The following is an 18,670-nucleotide window of genomic DNA, read 5'->3' as shown; positions in this document are numbered from 1 at the left end:
ATGCGGGACTACGAGGAGCTGAGCGCCTTCCTGGGCGAGTGGGGCCCGTTCCAGCGCCTCGTCTTCTTCCTGCTCAGCGCCAGCATCGTCCCCAACGGCTTCAACGGCATCTCCACCGTCTTCCTGGCCGGCGTGCCCGAGCACCACTGCGCGCTGCCGCCCGGCGCCAACCTGAGCAGCGCCTGGGCCAACGCCAGCCTCCCCCGCGAGCTGCGGGGCGGCCGCGACGTGCCCAGCCGCTGCCGCCGCTACCGCCTGGCCGAGCTGGCCAACTTCTCGGCGCGGGGGCTGCGGCCCGGCACCGACGTGGACCTGGCCCGCCTGCCGCAGGAGCGCTGCCTGGACGGCTGGGAGTACAGCCGGGACATCTACCACCGCACCATCGTCACGCAGGTGCGGCCCGCCGCCGGCTGTGGGGGCCCAGGTGGCTCTCCTGGCCGGGCAGGGCACAGACACCCCCGTGCTCGCCGCCAGTGCCCCCCTGCAGCCGAGGGCAAGGCCTGGCCGTGGGGGGACGCCCCTGCCCCACGTCTAGTTGCTCTGGGGCATCCCCCCCTCTGGGGGCATCTCCACCTCCCTGCCATCTCAGGCCCTAGCTAGGAGGGAGGAGATGGCAGCACTTGAAGCCCGGGGGACGATGGGTAGCATGGGCGAGGGATCCACTCGGAGCCAACTGGGCCTGAGACCATTGTTGTTTTGCCTTTTAAATGTCACCCCCTGGGGCCAGGGACAGACATGATGCTTTACCAGGGTAAGTAGGGACCTACTGAAAACACGGCTGTGCAGTTTTCACGGAAATGGTGATTCCAGACAGGCGGATGGCCAAAAATAAATAACTAAAATCAACTTGCAGGGGAAAGCGTGCGGGAAGCCCTGCAGGAAAATGAAAAAGAATAAATAAAATTGCCCACGAGCAGGGGAGAGCATGCGGGAAGCCCTGCAGGCGTGGGGAGCACGGCACAGCAGATGGAGCAGGTAGGGACCTACTGAAATCTCAGTTGCGCAGTTCTTACGGAAACGGCAATTCCAGGTGAACTCAAAAACAATGATTTCAGGCAGGCTCTGCACTTTTGGTGGGTGGGCAGGTGGCCAAAAAACAAGAAAGAATAAATAAACTTGCCGACAAGCAGAGAAAAGCATGCGGGAAGCCCTGTAGGCTGGGAGCACGGGGAGGGACTAGGGCAGGGATGCCACTTAAGAGTGGCTCCAAGCAGTGGCTTAATTACCCTGACTAACCCCAGTGAAGCCAGTAATTCATGCTTATTAACACATGGATTAATGGCTTCTTTGGGGTTAATCAAGGTAATTAACCTGCACTTTCAGGTCATGTGGCAAACTGGGGAGGGGCAGGATTGCTGGGGCCCCATGGCCAGTCAGGTGGGGGGGGGGCCCTGGCATGCTCAGCCTGTGGAAATGGCAGCCAGCTCCAGAATCTGTCCACAAAATCGACCTCACTCCCCTTCTTGTTGCCTCTTTATTTCTCCCCTGGAATTAGTTGATGTGTTCCCATCGGCCTCCCTTATTAAGGAGGTTTCCAGTAATTCCTGATGGGCTTAAGCCCATGGTCTTTCAGCACAGCAAGCAGGCCTGTGTCCCTCAGGGGCAGGGAGCAGATCCACCGAATTCAACACTAAATGTTAAGATAGCTGCTCTTGCTGAACCTCATAAAACCACCCAAGATATTCTGCAATGTTTTCCCCACAGTTGTCAGGAATTGTTGTTGTTGTTTTTTTGGAAAGATAAAAGGTGACTGGGAAAGGAGTATCCCCAGGGTGGCATTCGCTCATTGGCCCTCATGTTTTAACACAGCTTTAGATTGCGCTTTGGGAGCTGTTGGGATATGAAAAGAACGCAAAGTGAGTTCTAGAGGTTTTTCGTACTCCTAGTAATTGCAAATGCATAAAGGAGTCATGTCAGTTTGAAAATCACTGTTGTACCTACCAGGGTTACAAATAAGACTCCGTGCAGAAGCTCTGTGCCTGCAGGCTGCCCTGTTACCATCTATAATATCCCTTTGCGCAGAGACAGGAGCTTGCTTGTGCAGCCAGTTATAGACTAAGAAACAATTCTGGGTAAGTATGCCAAGTCTGCTTATCTGTGAATTTGACAGCACCTTGGTATCCCTCTAGCCCAGTGTTTCTCAACCTTTTTAGACTCAGTTCACCCTTAGGTAGACTGAAGGCTCTTGTTAGGCTCAAAGGACCCCTCAGAAAATGCCAGTTCTTAGGTCTCACTCCTTTTTTTTACTACAGAAAAGCAATAGAGCAGTTCTTCTGCTGCAGAGACCTCAGAAAGATCACAGTAGGTCAGAACGTTTTTAACACCATAGATTCTTATTTGAAACCCCTGGGCTCATTTTGTGAATCGTGTTTGCACACTTAATAGCTCTAATATTGCATGTCACACCTCAGCACCCTTGAAGGGATCTGAAGGCTCCCCCAGGTGCTGCAGCACCTGGGTTCAGGATGACTAATATAGTCTGTTTTGAGTGGGGACAGTTTATGTCTTCCCCACTTAGTTTGTGCCTTGCTGAAGACCTTTATATACTTCAGTGCAGTAGCAGAGAACCTTTTAGGAAGCTGTCTTAAAACAGTGGTTTTCAGTCTGTGGTCCACAGACCCCTGGGGGTCTGCAGACTCTGTGGGGTCCATGAAAGATGACTATCATCAATCAGAAGTGTGCAAATACCCACACTTACAAGTCAAAGGGTATGCAACTCCTTTTGAAAATTTATAGGGGTCTGCAAATAAAACAAGGTTGAAAATCACTGTCTTAAAAAATTGTACCTACAAATTCTAAAACTACAGATACACTATGTGGAGAGGGCTCTCTTGGGCTTTTTTTTTTTTAATTTATCTGATTGAGTTGATTAAAAAGTTAGATGTTATTGTTTACATTGACAGGTTTCTGTAACTGTGTAGCCTTTGGAGCTGTGGTCTTGGCTATGAGTATGTGAATTTCTGTGGTGTGTTATTTTTCTTTTCCTCTCTTCCTGGCTTCATCTTCATGTCTTTGTTGGCTCTCTCAGTTCAAAAAGGGTTGGCACTGAAACAGGAGGAGCTTATAATTCATTTAGCAGTGGCTTTGCCTTCCTGATGTGGCTTCATGGTCAGAGCCTTTTGGACTCAAAATCAGAAAGCTTCATTTGGGAACAATGGTACAATTTCTGTTAATTTGGAAGTATTTAAGTTAGAAGTGACTTAGAAAAATTTTCATTAAAAGTTATTTTTTTCCCCTTGTTTCATGTATAAAAGGAAAGCCTCAAATATTGCTTCTTAGGACTTTTACTGGTATCTTTTGCAATAAGTGATTTCAGGCATGTGAAATCTTATCTTTGCTATGAGAGTCGTAGTCACTGAGTCATAGGCAGGGGCTTGGACTAGATGACCTTTCAAGTTCCCTTCCAGTCATACTATGTCTACTTTAAACTATCCTATATAAATCCATTGTCTAGCCTCTTAGCAAAACTACATAGTCAGTATGTCCAGCTGCTACACAAAATGTTAAAAATAAGCTCAAGGATCTGAGAAAAAGGGCCACAGTCACCACTGTGGTGCAAAACTGCTCCCAAAATTCTTTCCTGACCCCAAATAATGTCGATCAGTCTGACTCTGAGTAAAGGGCCAAGAATCTTGAGCAAGCTTGCAGATGGTTTTAAGGCCCAGCAAGACCATTGGCACATCCCTAGCCTTAGTTGAAGCCAACACACACATTGCCTCTGAGGAAGGCTGAAAAAACTGCCTGACACATGCAGCAGCAAGAGGGGGGGAAATTCTGTCCTGGCCCCATGTGACGAACTGAAGCCCCAAAGCATGAGAAATACCCATAGTAGAACACAGGCATTGCTATGCCTGGATGAACCGATGCCTGCCCAACTTTCTCTTGAACACCTCCAATGATGGAGATTCGACAACTTCTCTAGGTAGTCTGTCCAGCTGCCTCAGTCTTCTGACAGTGATGTTTTTCATGATATCCAGTCTAAACTTACTGTTCTGCAACTTCAAACCATTGATCCATTTCTTATTCTCTGCAGCAAGAAAAAAATGTGTTTACTCTCCTTTTTTTATGGCAGCTCTTTGAAAACTGCTATCATGTGCCCTCTTAAGTACCTTCTCTGCAAGCTGAATGTGCCTATCTCCTTCACCCTCTCCTTGTCTGCCTTTGCCTTCCAAGTCCTTTATCATTTTTGTTGCCTGCCTCTGGACCCTCTCTGACTTTTACACATCCCTTTTAAAATGCCTGTGGGACTCCACTCAGAACCTCCTGCCATTCTGACTTGGCTCCATTTATAGTTATCCTTTGCTTGCAGCTATTTAGACAGTTGTCTGTCCACCTAATAGTAGTTTTGGTTAGCTCATGATTCTCCAATTTGTTTATGAGAAGGTTATGTGGGATCTTGTCAAAAGCCTTGCTGAAGTCCAAATCAGCCCAAAGCATTATTTTGTCAGAGAAGATCAAGTTTGACATGATTTGTTTTTAGTTTGTTGGCTCTTTGTGATCAACCTTTTCTCCTCCAGATGTTTGAAAATGGATTTTCTTAGGATTTGCTCCAGTAACTTTTCCTGCTTATTGAGTCTAGTTCCCCAGGGTTGTCTTTATTGGCTTTTCTTCAAGAGGGGCACTGTGTTGGCTGTTTTCCAGCTCTCTGGTACCTTGCCCATCTCCCACTTCATGAGGATCATTGCTAAGGGCTCTGAGATCTCCTTTGCCAGTTCCTTCAGTACCCTGGGATAAAGTTCATCAGGCCCTGCTGACTTGAATTCATTCAAACCCATTAAAATCTTTCTGACCGTCTCTTTTGCTGTGTCGTCCCTCAGCTTGTTGCCTTCCTTATCCAAATAATCTTTATTAGGTGTCTGGTTGCAGGTTAATCTTTTTGTGAATGTTGAGACAAAGTAGGGCTTGAGTAGCTCTGCCTTTGCATCTAAGAGTTCACCCTGACCACTGAACACTGGTCCCAGATGTTTGGGTGAACATAGATTCTGGGGTGTCTGCTGTGACCCAGATCTGTTGGAAAGACAATGTACCAAAGGTATAACAAACCCTTTATCCATAAAGTACATTTATGGTTACTGATGTTAAGGTGATGCTTGTGCCCCTCTACTGACAGTCCACACAGTACAGTGCTGAAACAAGGCAGACTGGATTTTTCAAGGCACTTCTTTCCTTTAATTGTATGCACAAAGGTCAGGCAGAGAAGAAAAAACGCACTCCCAAAGGGACATAGCTCCCCTAAGTTGCTTGAAATGGCAGCCCTGCACCGCTACTATAATCCTTCCACCAGTTGACATGACTACAGCTACTGCACTAAAAGTAGCAGAAATGCATGTAGATAAGTGGCTCTGGCTAATTTCCCTTGTTTTCAGTTGCTCAGGATATTTTTTAATAGAATTAAAGTCTGTTTTCCATCATGCGTCTTAAACAGCTGTACTCTACATAGCCTCTGCTACTTCAGGTGGGATTGTTTCCTTTGTTCTCCTAAGAGCCCTTAGCTGTGTCCTGACTATCTTAGATTGGCAACTCCTGCCAAACCATGTATGAAGACTTTATGAAGTTCAACGTCGAGAAATGTAAAGTGCTCCACCTCAGGACAAGCAACCCCCAGCACACCTGCAGGCTTGGCGACACCAAACTGACTAGCACCATGAATGAAAGAGACCTGGGGGCAATAATAGACCACAGTATGACAGTGAGCCAGCAGTCCGATGCTGTAGCCAGTAGGGCAAATAATACTCTGGCATGCATCAATCGATGCATCTCCAGCAAAGCCAAGGAGGTGATTCCTTTGCTCTGCTCAGCACTGGTGAGACCGCAGCCGGAGTACTGTGTCCACTTCTGGACACCACACTTTAACAAGAACGTGGACAAGCTTGAGGGAGTTCAAAGAAGAGCCACCCATATGATCAGTCTAACAAGGCAAGCCATATGAGGAAGGGCTGAGGCAGCTGGGACTCTTCAGCCTGAGAAAAAGAAGGCTGAGAGGGGACCTGGTAGCAGCTTACCACTACACTAGGGGAGTACATCAAGGGCTCGGTGAGCAACTGTTCACCAGGGCACCCGAGGAGAAAACCAGGAGTAATGGCCACAAATTCCTGGAAGATTGATTCAGCCTCAATATTAGGAAAAACTTCTTCACAGCCAGGGTGTCCAGACGGTGGAATAAGCTGCCTCCAGAGGTGGTGCAATAGCCTATGATGGAAATCTTCAAGAGGATTCTAGATGGATACCTTGCTGGGGTCACCTGAACCCAAGTTATCTTTCCTGCTTGGTGCAGGGGGCTGGACCCGATGATCTTCCGAGGTCCCTTCGGCCTTACAATCTGTAAATCTGAGTAACTTTGTTTCTTTTTTGCTGCACTATCAGCTGGACCACTTGTGTTGACTCTTGGAACCCTAAACTTTATCATCCAGCCATTTGTTCAGCCTACGAGGCTAAGTCCACTGAGCCTTCCAGCCTCTCTAGATTTTTGCTTTTCCTCAGACAGGGCAAGCATTTGTATTACCTGAACTGGGACAGTCTGACTGGGTCCTCTGCAGGCCACAGGGTTAGAGAGTGTTGCAAATAACTTGTTACCCAAAGTCTCTGGCTGGCCTCACTCTCAACCTAGTTCAGCTCGTTTCAGTTCTTAGCAGGCTTGTTGCAGCTCCTCCCTGATAGCAAGTTCTGGATTGGGTAAAGCTTTCCTTCTTTCACTTGTCATGGAGCCTCTTGGTCCATGGTAATCAGTTTTTGCTGCCATGTTTGATCTGTCTTGCCAGTCCAAAGTGGAGTTTGTAGCTGGGTTTAGCAATCTGCCCGGACACTTGAGAGCTTCTGCCCCAAATTTATCTCCTAAGTGTAGGTCCTCTTTCCCTTCTGGGAGACCTCCAGATGTTGCTGCAATTGCTTTTTCAGTTGCTTTTCTTTCTTAAGTTCTTTTTTTTGCATCTGACTTGCTTTATGCTCTTCTGACTGCTTTCAAATGTTGGGAGTAACTCTCATTCAGAGGTAGGTGCAGAGGTACAACTTGCAAACAATGCACATAAAGTCTTTTATCTCTTGATTTCAGAGAAGCAAACAGCAGATGGTTTCCTTCTTCTCTAGATCTGCTTTTCTAGCCAGTCTATACCTCAAGAGGCTCTGCCACTCGGGGCCACGCTCATGACTGTTTTTGCTTCTTGCTCCTTTTCTGCTTCTGAAAGACAGCTTGCTGGAAATTCCCTTCACCCCTGCATTTTTTCTCTGTGCACCCCAGCTAGACATAGGTGAACCCCTGACCCCACATGCTTACCTATGTTCAAGTATTGCTATGTGACCATTGTCCTGGGCCATAGCGTCTATTTTCTTCTGCTGTCTCACTCCATGTAAGGTTAAAGGCTCTTTTAATTTAGTCTCAAAGAAGAGGGGTTAATACACCCCTCATTTTTAACAAGGTCTGTGACTGGCTTCCAGCCTATCATTATGAACTAACCAGGGGACAATCTCAGTCAAACCAGAGGGGAAGCAAATGCGAGGTTCCTTTGAAAATGCTTGCTCACCATCCTTTCACTAATTTAAGTACTTGGGCTCCGGCACACATTTTACTTTAGCCGTAGGGACCATTGCAGTATGTCTGCTTACATCTAAGTCCCTCCAGCCTGGTGTTTGTACACAGGGGCAAGTCTGTGGTATTAATTCTACAGTGCAGGCACACCCACTAGGCTGTGTAGAGGAAAACTGAAGCTTTGATTTGATTCTGGGGACAGACAAAATCAGTGAAGCTCTCGGGCTAAGTACAGACAGTCAGAAAGCCCAAGGCTGAATCTATTCAATCTTTGCAGGTTCGTCTAAACTGAGTGGAGTGAACCAAGAAGCGAGTGAACAGACATTCACTTTTGATTCTGGAAATGCAGCCACATGCCTACAGGGGCTCAGGCCAGAAGCTGCAGGGTCACTGCCAAAGGAAAGGCGGGGAACTAGGAGAAAAGCCATTGGAGGCTTTTCCCACCCCCCTGTTCAAGTGGAGTGCGGGGGCATACCTGGGCCCTGGCTGGCCCGCTGAGTATGACGGGGGGTATTAAACTCCCACTCTGGCCTGCACTGACTCTGGTTGAGGTCTGCCTGGCCAGGGAGAGGAAACCCTTCCCAGACTTAGCCCCCACTTCCTGCTTGGGGGGGTGGCAGCCTGGCCCCAGCCTGGGCCAGCATGCTGAGGCGGAGGGGGGAAAGGGGTTTAAACCCCCTCCCTAGTCTGCATGGGACCCCTGCTGGGGTTTGCCTGGCGGGGAAGCGTAACAACTCTTCCCAGGCTGCCACTCCACTCAATCGGAGTGGAGGGGAAAGCCTGGCTTCTCTCCCCCTCCCCACCCCCTCTTCCCCTGGCAGACCCCAGCTGGTATCCCGTGGGAGCGGGGGTATCTGTCCCCTCCCACCTCTGTGCTGGCTGGGGCCTGGCCACACCCCCCCCACACTCCGCTGGAGTTCAGAGTTGGAGAAAAGCCTGGGAGGGGCTGCAGTGATAGTGCAGAGCAGTGATAGTGCTCTGGCTAGAGAGCAGAAGGGCAGGACCAACGCTGCTCCGCTGGATCCGACAGCCCAGCCCAGGGCTGCAAAGCATCCTGGGATGCTGGGGAACAGTAAGTTAACTCAAACCATGAGGTGGGTCTGGGAGAGAAACTGGTTTCGCCTAAATCAGTTTAATCTGATACTACATCCAACCAGGTTTATGTTAAACCAGTCTCGGCCCTTTTTGAAAGTGGTTTAAGTGCATTGAACTTCTGTCCTGCTTTAGGGTTAAACTAGTTTCTGATCACTTAAACTGGTTTGTGTGCAACTTCTGTCCCTAGCTTTGAAGAGCTAATGTAACTGGTGTGTCCTGAATAACAGCCCTGTGCAAGTCATGGGAGACCTTGCAGGTGCTGGACTTGCTGGATATGAATTCTCCACCGTCACTATCACTGATCAGCTAGTAATTACAATTCCCTTTCTGAGCCAGACTGTACTGAGAGAAGAGATACTATTTCTTTTTAAGTTACCAACTGGCTGTTTTATTCCCTTGCTCATTTTAACGCTCACTTTACAGCAGTGAGCATAATCTCTAGCTATGGGTAACTGTAACGTGAACTCCTCCACAGTAGACAGTTCTGCCAGTCTAAGGTGCAGTACTGAAAATCCTCCATATACAAATTGAATGCCAACAACCATGGGTGTAAAGTACCTGCAGAGATTATCCACTCATTAACTGACTTTTCTCAGCAGTGGTTTTTAAGTAGATCAACCTAATGCTGGCACTGTGGTTAAGAATACAGGATCTAGTGATATTCTTCGTGGTTCAGTGCACTTAACCTTATCAGCAGATGCCATCTTTATGTTCTGGTGCAAGTAGAATTTGTACATTGTAGACTTCTTGCAGTCTTGCCTGTTAGTGACCATTTCTGCATTTTGCCTGACCTGTTTGTCTTTAGACTTACTCTCTGTGTAATCTGCTTTCCTGTGATTCATAGACTTAATCTTTTTAAACAGAGTTATATACTGCGTTAATCTTTTATTGTGCAACTGGTAGTTACATTGCCAATCTCTTGAAGCTTCTTGCTTAGTGTTATGATCTCTGCAAAGTATGATGCAGGAAAAGACAGTGTGCTGGAGCACTGAAAGAAGCTAATCATTTATTTCTGATTGAGTTACAGTGTGAGGAAAAGGGTGATGATCCCTTCAAAGAGCACTGCCGCTTTGAGCAGTGAAAACAATCTCCTTTAAGGCAGTAATCCATCAAAAAACCTGTGAATCATTAGTGTTCTCTTTTGCCTGCAGCAGGTAGAGTTCACTATTTGATGTGCTGTAACTGGCTTGTAGGAGTGTGGGGGTAAGGTATTTGGTGATCACAGAAAGATTTAAAATATGGTAATCTCCTGCCTAAATGGTAAAGTGAACGCACTTTCCTTCTAGGTTTACAGGGACTTTGCCCTCCTGATATGTCTGGCCAGGAATCCTGGAGAATGGCGTTTTAGCTAGTTAATGAATAGTGCATTTGAAATGCAGATATTTTAAAAGGTGTGTTTACAGTTACTCTAGCAGAAAAGTTTAGATTTTTTAAAATTTAATTGCTGTTATTTTGGGGGGAAATGATGATAAATTACAGTTGCTATTTAGAAAGGTGACCATCTTATGGTATTAAGGACTGCATGATTGGGTAGATCTCATTTAAAGGTTTTAAGAATGTATTTTAAATAGGATTAAAGCAAAACCTGGAAACACTGGAATAATGTCTGTGCTGTATGCTCCAGGATGTTGGGGAAAGGAAAAAAATAATCAGCTAACTTAAAATCTTTCAAGTTTGGTGTTTTACTAAGTATATGCAGCATTCAAATGTCTTAGTTTGTTGTTTTTCCTCTCTTTGTCAGTTGACTCTGGGACTGCTAAAATGTATCATCAGTCATATGGCTGCTAATTACCTCAAAATAGCTAGGTGTAGTTATTGTCAATTAAAAGTAGTAGCGTCTATTATGAACTCAGTAGTGACAGTCAGGAATAACATTTGTCATCTTCTCACACAACATAGGAAAGGAATGTAGGCTAATATGCTACTTGTGCCAATAGAAGAAACATAAAACCTGGCCTTGAATCATTAATGTCATGCTTGTAAAAAGAGTAAAGTTTCAGGCACTAAAGCCAAAGCTGCTTATTGGATTGGGAAGCCATAAATGTGATATATCTTGACTTTTTACTGTTTTGTTGTTTACACAGGCCCATGTGATATGTTTTCCTTCTTTAAATAAGCAAGATGAGGTTGGGTACATAGGTGATTGAAAAAACTGTAGTCAGAGTCATTATCAAGGATTTGCTCTCCTGTTGGGAGGATAAATTAGGTGATGTCCTGCAGTAGCCTATTCTGCATCTAATAATGTTCAATATTTTCATTAATACACTAGAAGGTAAACTTATACAATTTGTAGGTGAGATGGGGCTGGAGAACAGTATCTTCACAATGGTTTTGGAGAATGATCTGAAATCAAGAAGATGATATTCAGTAAAAGCACTTTGAAAATAATACACTTGGGAAAGAAAAATCCTTTATGAGAATAACCAGCTAGGTAGCAGTACTGCCAAAAAGAATCTGAGGTTTCAGTGAAGGTGAATGAGTCAACGATACGATGCTGATGCAAAAAACAAATGAAGTCATTGTCATTCTAGGTTATGTAAACAGGGCATGTAGAACATGCAGAATAATTTTTCTGAGGCTGAGGCTTAATGTCCCCTGGTGACTGCTGCCAGTCTTTAAGCCACAGGTACATTAGAATCTGGATTAAATTTAAACTGGATGTATTTTCTGTAGGCCATTAAGGATTCAATCAAAGTAAATTTTGGTCACCTCCAGCTATACCAGATTTGATCTACTGGTCTAAAGGGCAAACACCCCGATATTGTGTTGCCCATTCCCTGACCTGTCCAAAGCACTTATGGAAAGAGTTTATGATGTGCCTCTCATTAACCTTCATGTTTTGGCTAACTTGGTGCATTCAGGTTGACTATTTCATACAGTACAATAGTGAGTATCGTAGCATTAATGTACAAGCCTTGGAAATGTTCCAGTTTGCAGTATTATAAAAGTTTTGGCAGAGTACATTACATGTTGGACACAATATGTCTTCTACAGTGTTCTCCCATTGAACGAGGGAGGGAAGATCTACATTTTGTACAGAACAAAGCTTTCGAGACCTCTGCCCACAAGACACTGTACTCTGCCTAAAACTTGCTCTGGAATCTGCAGCAGGTTTCAATTCTGCATCTGCTGCAGATAAATTCAGTATCTGCAATTTGAGTTACTCATTTTTCCACTTAATATAGTCTTCATGACTTCACTAACTTAAAAAAATTGACAGAGCCTCACTGTTCTTTAGAATATGTTGGGGATGAAAGGCAGTAGGAGATCTTTATAGCTAAGGAGAGGATGCTGGGGGCTTTTGGCTCCAGGAGAATGCAGGAGACACTTTCTGTACAGGGGTAGGCACATGAGCTGGCTGTTTCCCTTATGTGCTGCAGTGATGTTTCCAGGATGCTAAGCACTTTAGAAATGCTCTTTACTCCTAAGTGCTTGCAATATGGAAGACAAGGAACACACAGGCTGGCAAAAAGGACCAGACTAACAGGAAGTATGATCAGCTGTGAAGTAGTTGGGTACTGACAGATTTTCGTCAGGAATTCAGTCATCAGCCCTATTTAAATAAGTGAGGCAGGTCAGATCAATCATGGATAGTTCTTTAGTCTGTAGACTTGGAAAGTGAACATAGCATCTTTTAATATTCAGGACTAGAAAACTAAAAGATGTGCATGTGTATATAATAAAAAGTTACTTGGAGTACCATCTTGTATTAATGGATGGATTCTGCATTCATGTTTATTTGTTTTCATAGATATGTATGGTTTACCTTTGGGAGTTGTTGTCTCTCTCTCTCTCCTTTCCTTCTCTCTCCTTGTCCCATTTATGGGGTGTGGTTTCATTAGTGACTTTAACATTAAAGGAATATAATTCCTACTTTAAGAGCTTGTTGCATGGAAACTGGCCAGCAGGTACAATTAAAGCTTTCTAGTTATATAGCTTTATAAATTATGTAGATTAAAATGATAAACTATGGTTATCATTATATAATTATACTGTTGTAGCAATGCTAGTACAGAATGGAAGTGATTTTATTCTGGTATTTTATATGGATTTTCAGTTTGTAAATCAGCATTCTAGTCTCTGAATCTCTCTCTTTTTTTCCCCATATTCTTTTGTCTACAGTCCCGAGGATCTTGACAACTTTTGCATCATAGCCCAAAATAATGTTAACAGTCTGACTCTGAATTCTCCCTAAGACTTTAGTTTCTCATTCTATCATGTGCCAATTTAATTATTGTGTTCTAAAACAGGCCGAGTACTAATTTATATAGAATCACGAAACCATTGGGGAATCAGTTTCTCGGTGCCAATCATGGCAGTTGCTTATGTTCGTAGCCCCTATGTATGTGTGTGATCTTTTTACTTGTAACATAAAATCCATCCTTACAGAATTAATTACTGAAATTTAAACCTCTTCATCCTCCCAGTGAGAATAAACATTGAAAGTTAATATTGTCTATGTACAGTTGCATGCCTAAATTTCAGAACTGTAGCCCTGACTCTCCCATTTTTCCTGGGATTTGTTTTGTTTTTGTCTTTCTAATTATGTTCAAGATCGGATTGTATCATATTTGCATCTGATAGGCACCCAACATATTACTTCTGTTATGGAAATCTTAGTGTTAAAGAAATGCATATGGTGGTATTTTTAGCAACTGAAATGTCAATATTGTTATAGTTTTTGAAGTTAAATGGCTGCTTCTGTTGAAATGGAAAATTACTTATTCTTTCTGTTTTACAAGGGAGGGGTTGTCCATTATAATGTAAACAGCTTGATTTCCCCAAGGTATTTCTTAATGCTTATGAAGCTCTTTAGATACCTATAGTGCTTTCCCAGCATTTCAAAATATTATGTTTTGTTTTATTGGCTGCTGCATACTCATTTGTAAATGGCAGCAGTAAAATTTACTGAAATCTTGTTTAATTCATTCTGCTGCTGATAGGCAAAGTTATAAAGAGCAATAAAATCATCAGAGCCATCCATTAATGGAGACAAAAACACTTCTACATAAACATCTCTGTTCATTTTCAGAAATGAACTTTGCAAATGTCTTTGCAAAAGTCAGGCTTGCAGGCTTAAGTTATTTTAAAATGCTGCAAAAACTGTGACATAAGCCCCCGTGTTTGTTTGTATGTTTCCCACTCATTGATGCTAGCATGCATTGAATCTGTCTACATCTTTGTTTTCAAAACTTTTGACAGGCATGACTTGTTTTCCTTTAAGGAAGAAATCAACCTGCCCAAACTTGACACAAGTAGAGTTGAAGTAAAACTGATGAATTTCGTGTTTCTACCAAATCATACTACTTCATGTACACTGTGGGTGAACCCTCACAATAAGAGGAATAAATGCCCCAGAACTTGAGACTTTTCCAAAGTAGACTATAAAAAACACTGGAAAAGCTCCTGTTGAAACGTGCATTGTATTGTTTGGAGATGAGCTAGATGACTTAATTTAAGTGAATTCTGCTGCTAGAGATGTTGTTTCCGACAGGGGAGAGTAATCTGTGAATCAGATCAGCAGTAAGAAATAGTCCAAATTATTTTGCATTTTAACCCGTGTTTTCTGTGGTACGCTAAAGTATAACCTCAGAAGTGTTCCTTGTCCTTTGTAGGTCATTCAGACTTCACTGTTCCATGAAAACCATCTAAAAGCATTTGTTGTCTAACGAGTGTCTCAGTCTCTACAGGCTTAAATGTCAGGAAGAAAAGGCATGTTTATTAATTTACAAGCTATTTTTGAAGAATGCTATCAGCTATACTTGGTACAGACCTTCCTCTTTAATCTCCTGCCACAATGTTGGGGTGTAGAAAGAACACGTAGAAATCAGGGTTAAAGAATGCAAGGTTTTATTGTAGTGTTATTTCTAGACACCAACCAGGGCTGAGTACTAAAGATAACCTCACTGAAACACAAGAAATGTGTACTGCTCATACCCTGTATTCAGTTTTTCTTTTTAAGCATAATACTGAGTACTGCCTATATGGAGTATGTAGGCAGGAGTTTCTTTATGCAAGCAAATGCTTGCAACTGTCTGTTGTTTGAAAAGCAGGTTAAATATCAGAATAACTGAAACTTCTGCTGGAGAAATATTTTACCTGCCATGCATTTAAGAAATATTTGTTTAAGCTGGCAAACAGTTCCCAAAATTATGTTCCAATTTACCTAGGGACAGGTTCCTGTAAAGGCATGGAGTCCAAGAATTATGGCTATAAACCTTTTGTTAAAATTAACCTCTGCTTTAATCTGAGGCTTAGTTAGATTATTTCATTATTACCCAAGGTTTACTCTGTAATGTAGGTTTAAAAAACTTTAGCTTGTAGGCTGAAATAATTAAAGCTGATGATTAGGAGAAATTATTCCAATGATGACTTGTGTTTTACATGTCTAATCAAGACTAATATCAGCAACAGAAAAGGTGGCAAACACTTAATGACCTCTGTAGTTTATTAAAATGGAATGTGCTTCAGAGGATGGTTAATATGAGAAAAAAGTCAGCGTATTTAACCTGACACTGCCTCTGTCATATACAGAAATACGACAGTTCTTCTGGTAAAAATGGAAACTTTCACTAACTTGAGATCACAACACTTTCAAGCCTTCGGCCTGCTTCTATCCTGCATTAAGCCACAAGCCTCCTTTTTTTTTTTTTTTTTACATAAGTGCAATGGTCTTTTTCCACTTGGGCTCTTGTGGTGTTATTTTTCTTGCCAAAGAACTAGCTTGGGACACTGGAAACTCAGCTTTCCTGCTGAATCCTTCTGGGAAAGTGGGAGGTTTTGACCTCTTCTCTTACCCCCATGGATTGTCTACATATATCTGTGGCCACTTAACGTTACTTCTTGCAGGGGCTATGCTGGCCACTGCTCCCCAGTTTCCATTCAGAAAGAAAGATAAGGTTGAATTTCTCAGTTTTGAGTATCCTTGCTTATTTTCCTCATAGCCTCATGGGGAAGGAGGATGTGCATGCCAGCCGCTTTACCCCATGGTATGTTCAGAGACCAACTCTGAAGGGACTTCTGTGCAACATAATGCTGTGAAGTGCATTCCCTGACCTCTGTTCCACATCAGCTCCAACCACTATTTGCTCCTGGTGGACCATATCATTTCCTGTTTTCTGGGACTGAAAATATTCACCATGGCATGGCAGTCCTCATGTTGGCAAACTAGAACAAAGCTCCTGAGCTGATGTTTCAACTAAAAATGCCCTCACTCCTCTCCCCTGAATGCCCTTCTTCTCTTCACTGAAAATGAAAACCATAGTAATCTAACAACTTCAGAACCAGGACGGTTTAATGAAAGAGATCTTCTAGGATAAAGGTTCAGTACTAGCAAATATTTTTACATTGTGATGTAGAGAAGGTAAGCAATGGGGCACAGTGTACAGATATGTCTTTGGCTGAGGTTTAGATATTTCTCAGACTCTTTGGAGCTTCCTGCTTTCCTCACATTTTCTCTGCTCAGCTCTGTGCCTGTGAACAAGACCCAACTTCCACCCCTTTTTTATGGCCACAGTAGCACAGGTCACTAGGAGTTACTAGAGGTCCTGCGTTCCCAACTTAAGATACTCTTACAGGTCTTGATTTGCATGAACTGGTGTTCAAACCTTTCTGAAAGTTAGACTTCTCTGGGATGTCTGTCTTTGGATAGCCAACACTGCTGATAAGTAGGGACCTACCTAACCTGCAGCAAGAGAAAGCAATTTTTGTAGCTTGGTCACAACCCAAAAAGCTGATTTTATGATGATTTGTAGTAGCCCTGCACCTTGGCATTGATTGGCAGAGAGGCCCCAGTGGGAGGAGGGACAAGGGATTGGCTGCCATCTTGACTGCTGGCTGCCCTTCATGCGGCTCCACCCCTCGGTGCTGATTGGCAGAGAGGTACGACAGGGCAGCTACTGTCATGGCTGCTGCTCTTTGTGCTGCCCTGCCAGTTGGTGCTTTTCCCTCACGGGCGTGTTGCAAAGCCAGGCTGCAGTAGTAGCAAAGAGCCAGCACTTTATTTTTATTAATTTTTTTGGAGGATTGATTTCCTGAGAAATCGCAGCCGGTGCCATTTTTCACAGCAGTGGTGGAGATAAACATGTTACGTGGTTTCTGCAAAAATTGTGAAACTACCATTTAAGTAGGTCCCTACTGATAAGCCCTGCAAGCACTGTAGGTATATCAACTGCAACCAACGTCTTCTGGCCACAGCTATGACTGAGCTCAGATTGGCCTTTTTCTGTGGTCAGATAAACCATAGGGGAATTGAATGGGAGGATGGGGGCACAGCTAGAACTGTAAGCATATTGGAGGAGTGGCAAGTGTCCTTCTCTTCTTTTCTCTGGCTTCTGTTCTTACATTTTCCATTCTCCCTAGAGTTGAAATGATTGCATTTCCTTTCCTGTTTACTGTCTGTGCATTTGGGTTCTTGGTTGGGACCCGTCACTGTGTAATAGCTATACCCCTTATCCACAGCCAAATGGAAACACAAATATAGGAAAACGAGTCCAAATTATGTTGAAATTGGCCTACTGCTAAAATAAATAACTAATTTAAATCATCTGCTGAACCAGTTATAAAATGATATTAAGAAATAGGACATATTAAATCTTGCTTTGTTTTTCTTGCAGTGGAATCTGGTATGTGACGATGATTGGAAAGCCCCACTAACCACCTCCTTGTTTTTTGTGGGGGTGCTGATTGGATCCTTTGTATCAGGACAGCTCTCAGACAGGTAAATCTCTTCTGTGTCTAGAAACGGAGACCACGTGTTAGTGACCTATGCTAAACAAAATGAGGGTCCTAATTCATGTATATGCTAAGATTTTCATGGGGGGTATAAGGGGTCTCCGTAAGTGTGTCTGAAAATCCCAGTCCTAACCTACCATTTGTTCAGTTGTCCCCTTTAGAATTAACACCCTTCACATCAGGAACTTTCTACAAAGCACTTATGTATGCGCTTAGATGTTCTGGTGTTGACTTCAGAAACGGTTTCTTCTATGAATTCCCTTCAAATAGTCTCCTGAAGAATAAAACCTTTGTTAATACCATCACTGAGAAGCCAGTCTAGGAGCAGTGGGATGGCTTGAATTGAATGTATAATTTTGGTCTCTGTATACAGAAGAAGGTTTGATGGAGACAAACTGAGCTGCTCCAAAATAGGAAGAATAAAGATGATGCTAAATTATTTAAAATCCTAACTTGGTTCATCAGGAATGGATACATATTTGCTATAATTTAAAGCTAAAAGACTATTGGGTAATCTAGTCTGATATTTGTATAACCATTACATTATGCAGCCATATTTAACCCAATGACATATGTTAGGCTAAAGCATATCTTCCAGAAAAGGATCTTGAAGAAATCAAGAGATGGAAAATCCTCCACTTTCTTTGGCAGGTTGTTCTAACAGTTGATCACTGCCACTGTTAAAATTTGTTCCTGATTTCCAATTTGAATTTGTCTGGCTTCAGCCTTTTCATTCTTGTTATGCTTCTCTTTGCTAGAGTAAAGAACCATGGTATTTTCTCTCTCCATAAATCCTAATCATTGTAACCAAGTCCTTTCTCAGTCTTCTTGTTGAATAGCTCTTTGTCTCCCATTGTGAGGTTCACAAATAATTTCTTTGACTCTTCTCTGCACTTTCTCCAGTTTTTCAGCATCCTTTCAAACCCTGAGCATGAGGACGGGGTGCCTTGTGTCAGGTCAGGGTTAGCTGCAACTCTTGGGTTCTCTCTGAGTACTGCCTTTCTGGCCCTTAGGCCTCCACTATACTCCTGCTCTTAGGCTGGGTACAAGGCCACCGCCTTTTTACCATCTGTGATTCCTCAGCAGGTTTGAGTCCTGAATGTCCTTCCTCCCTGTTAAGTGCTTGATATCTTAACAGGATAACAAGTACAAGAGAAATTAACACCACAGTGTGCCAGGAGATCTGACCTACTCCCAGCTTTTGTATGCCTAGTGTATCCCAGACACCTTAACCTCTGGGCTGATTTACATGCCTCTTTCCCCCATCCTTCATAGATTATCCTTTTAACTGCCCAGAAGTCCTTTATCTTGCCCTCTGTC

At 43.5% G+C, this 18,670-nt stretch overlaps 1 protein-coding gene across 2 annotated transcripts in view; it reads left to right on the top strand.

The window, feature by feature from the left end:
* LOC109310074 (solute carrier family 22 member 5-like) overlaps positions 1-18,670 on the top strand; it is a 91,363-nt gene continuing 72,693 nt past the window's right edge. Inside the window, exons 1-2 of one of the 2 annotated variants that reach the window (XM_019535042.1) lie at positions 1-393; positions 17,233-17,336. In XM_019535042.1, the coding sequence (XP_019390587.1) occupies positions 1-393; positions 17,233-17,336 (497 nt within the window). The remainder of the gene's footprint in view (positions 394-17,232; positions 17,337-18,670) is intronic. The other variant, XM_019535043.1, reaches the window with a different exon arrangement.

Source organism: Crocodylus porosus, unplaced genomic scaffold (assembly GCF_001723895.1).
Source record: "Crocodylus porosus isolate Cpor-Errol unplaced genomic scaffold, CroPor_comp1, whole genome shotgun sequence".
NCBI classification, from domain to species: Eukaryota; Metazoa; Chordata; order Crocodylia; family Crocodylidae; genus Crocodylus; species Crocodylus porosus.
This window is presented reverse-complemented; position numbering and strand designations above follow the sequence as displayed.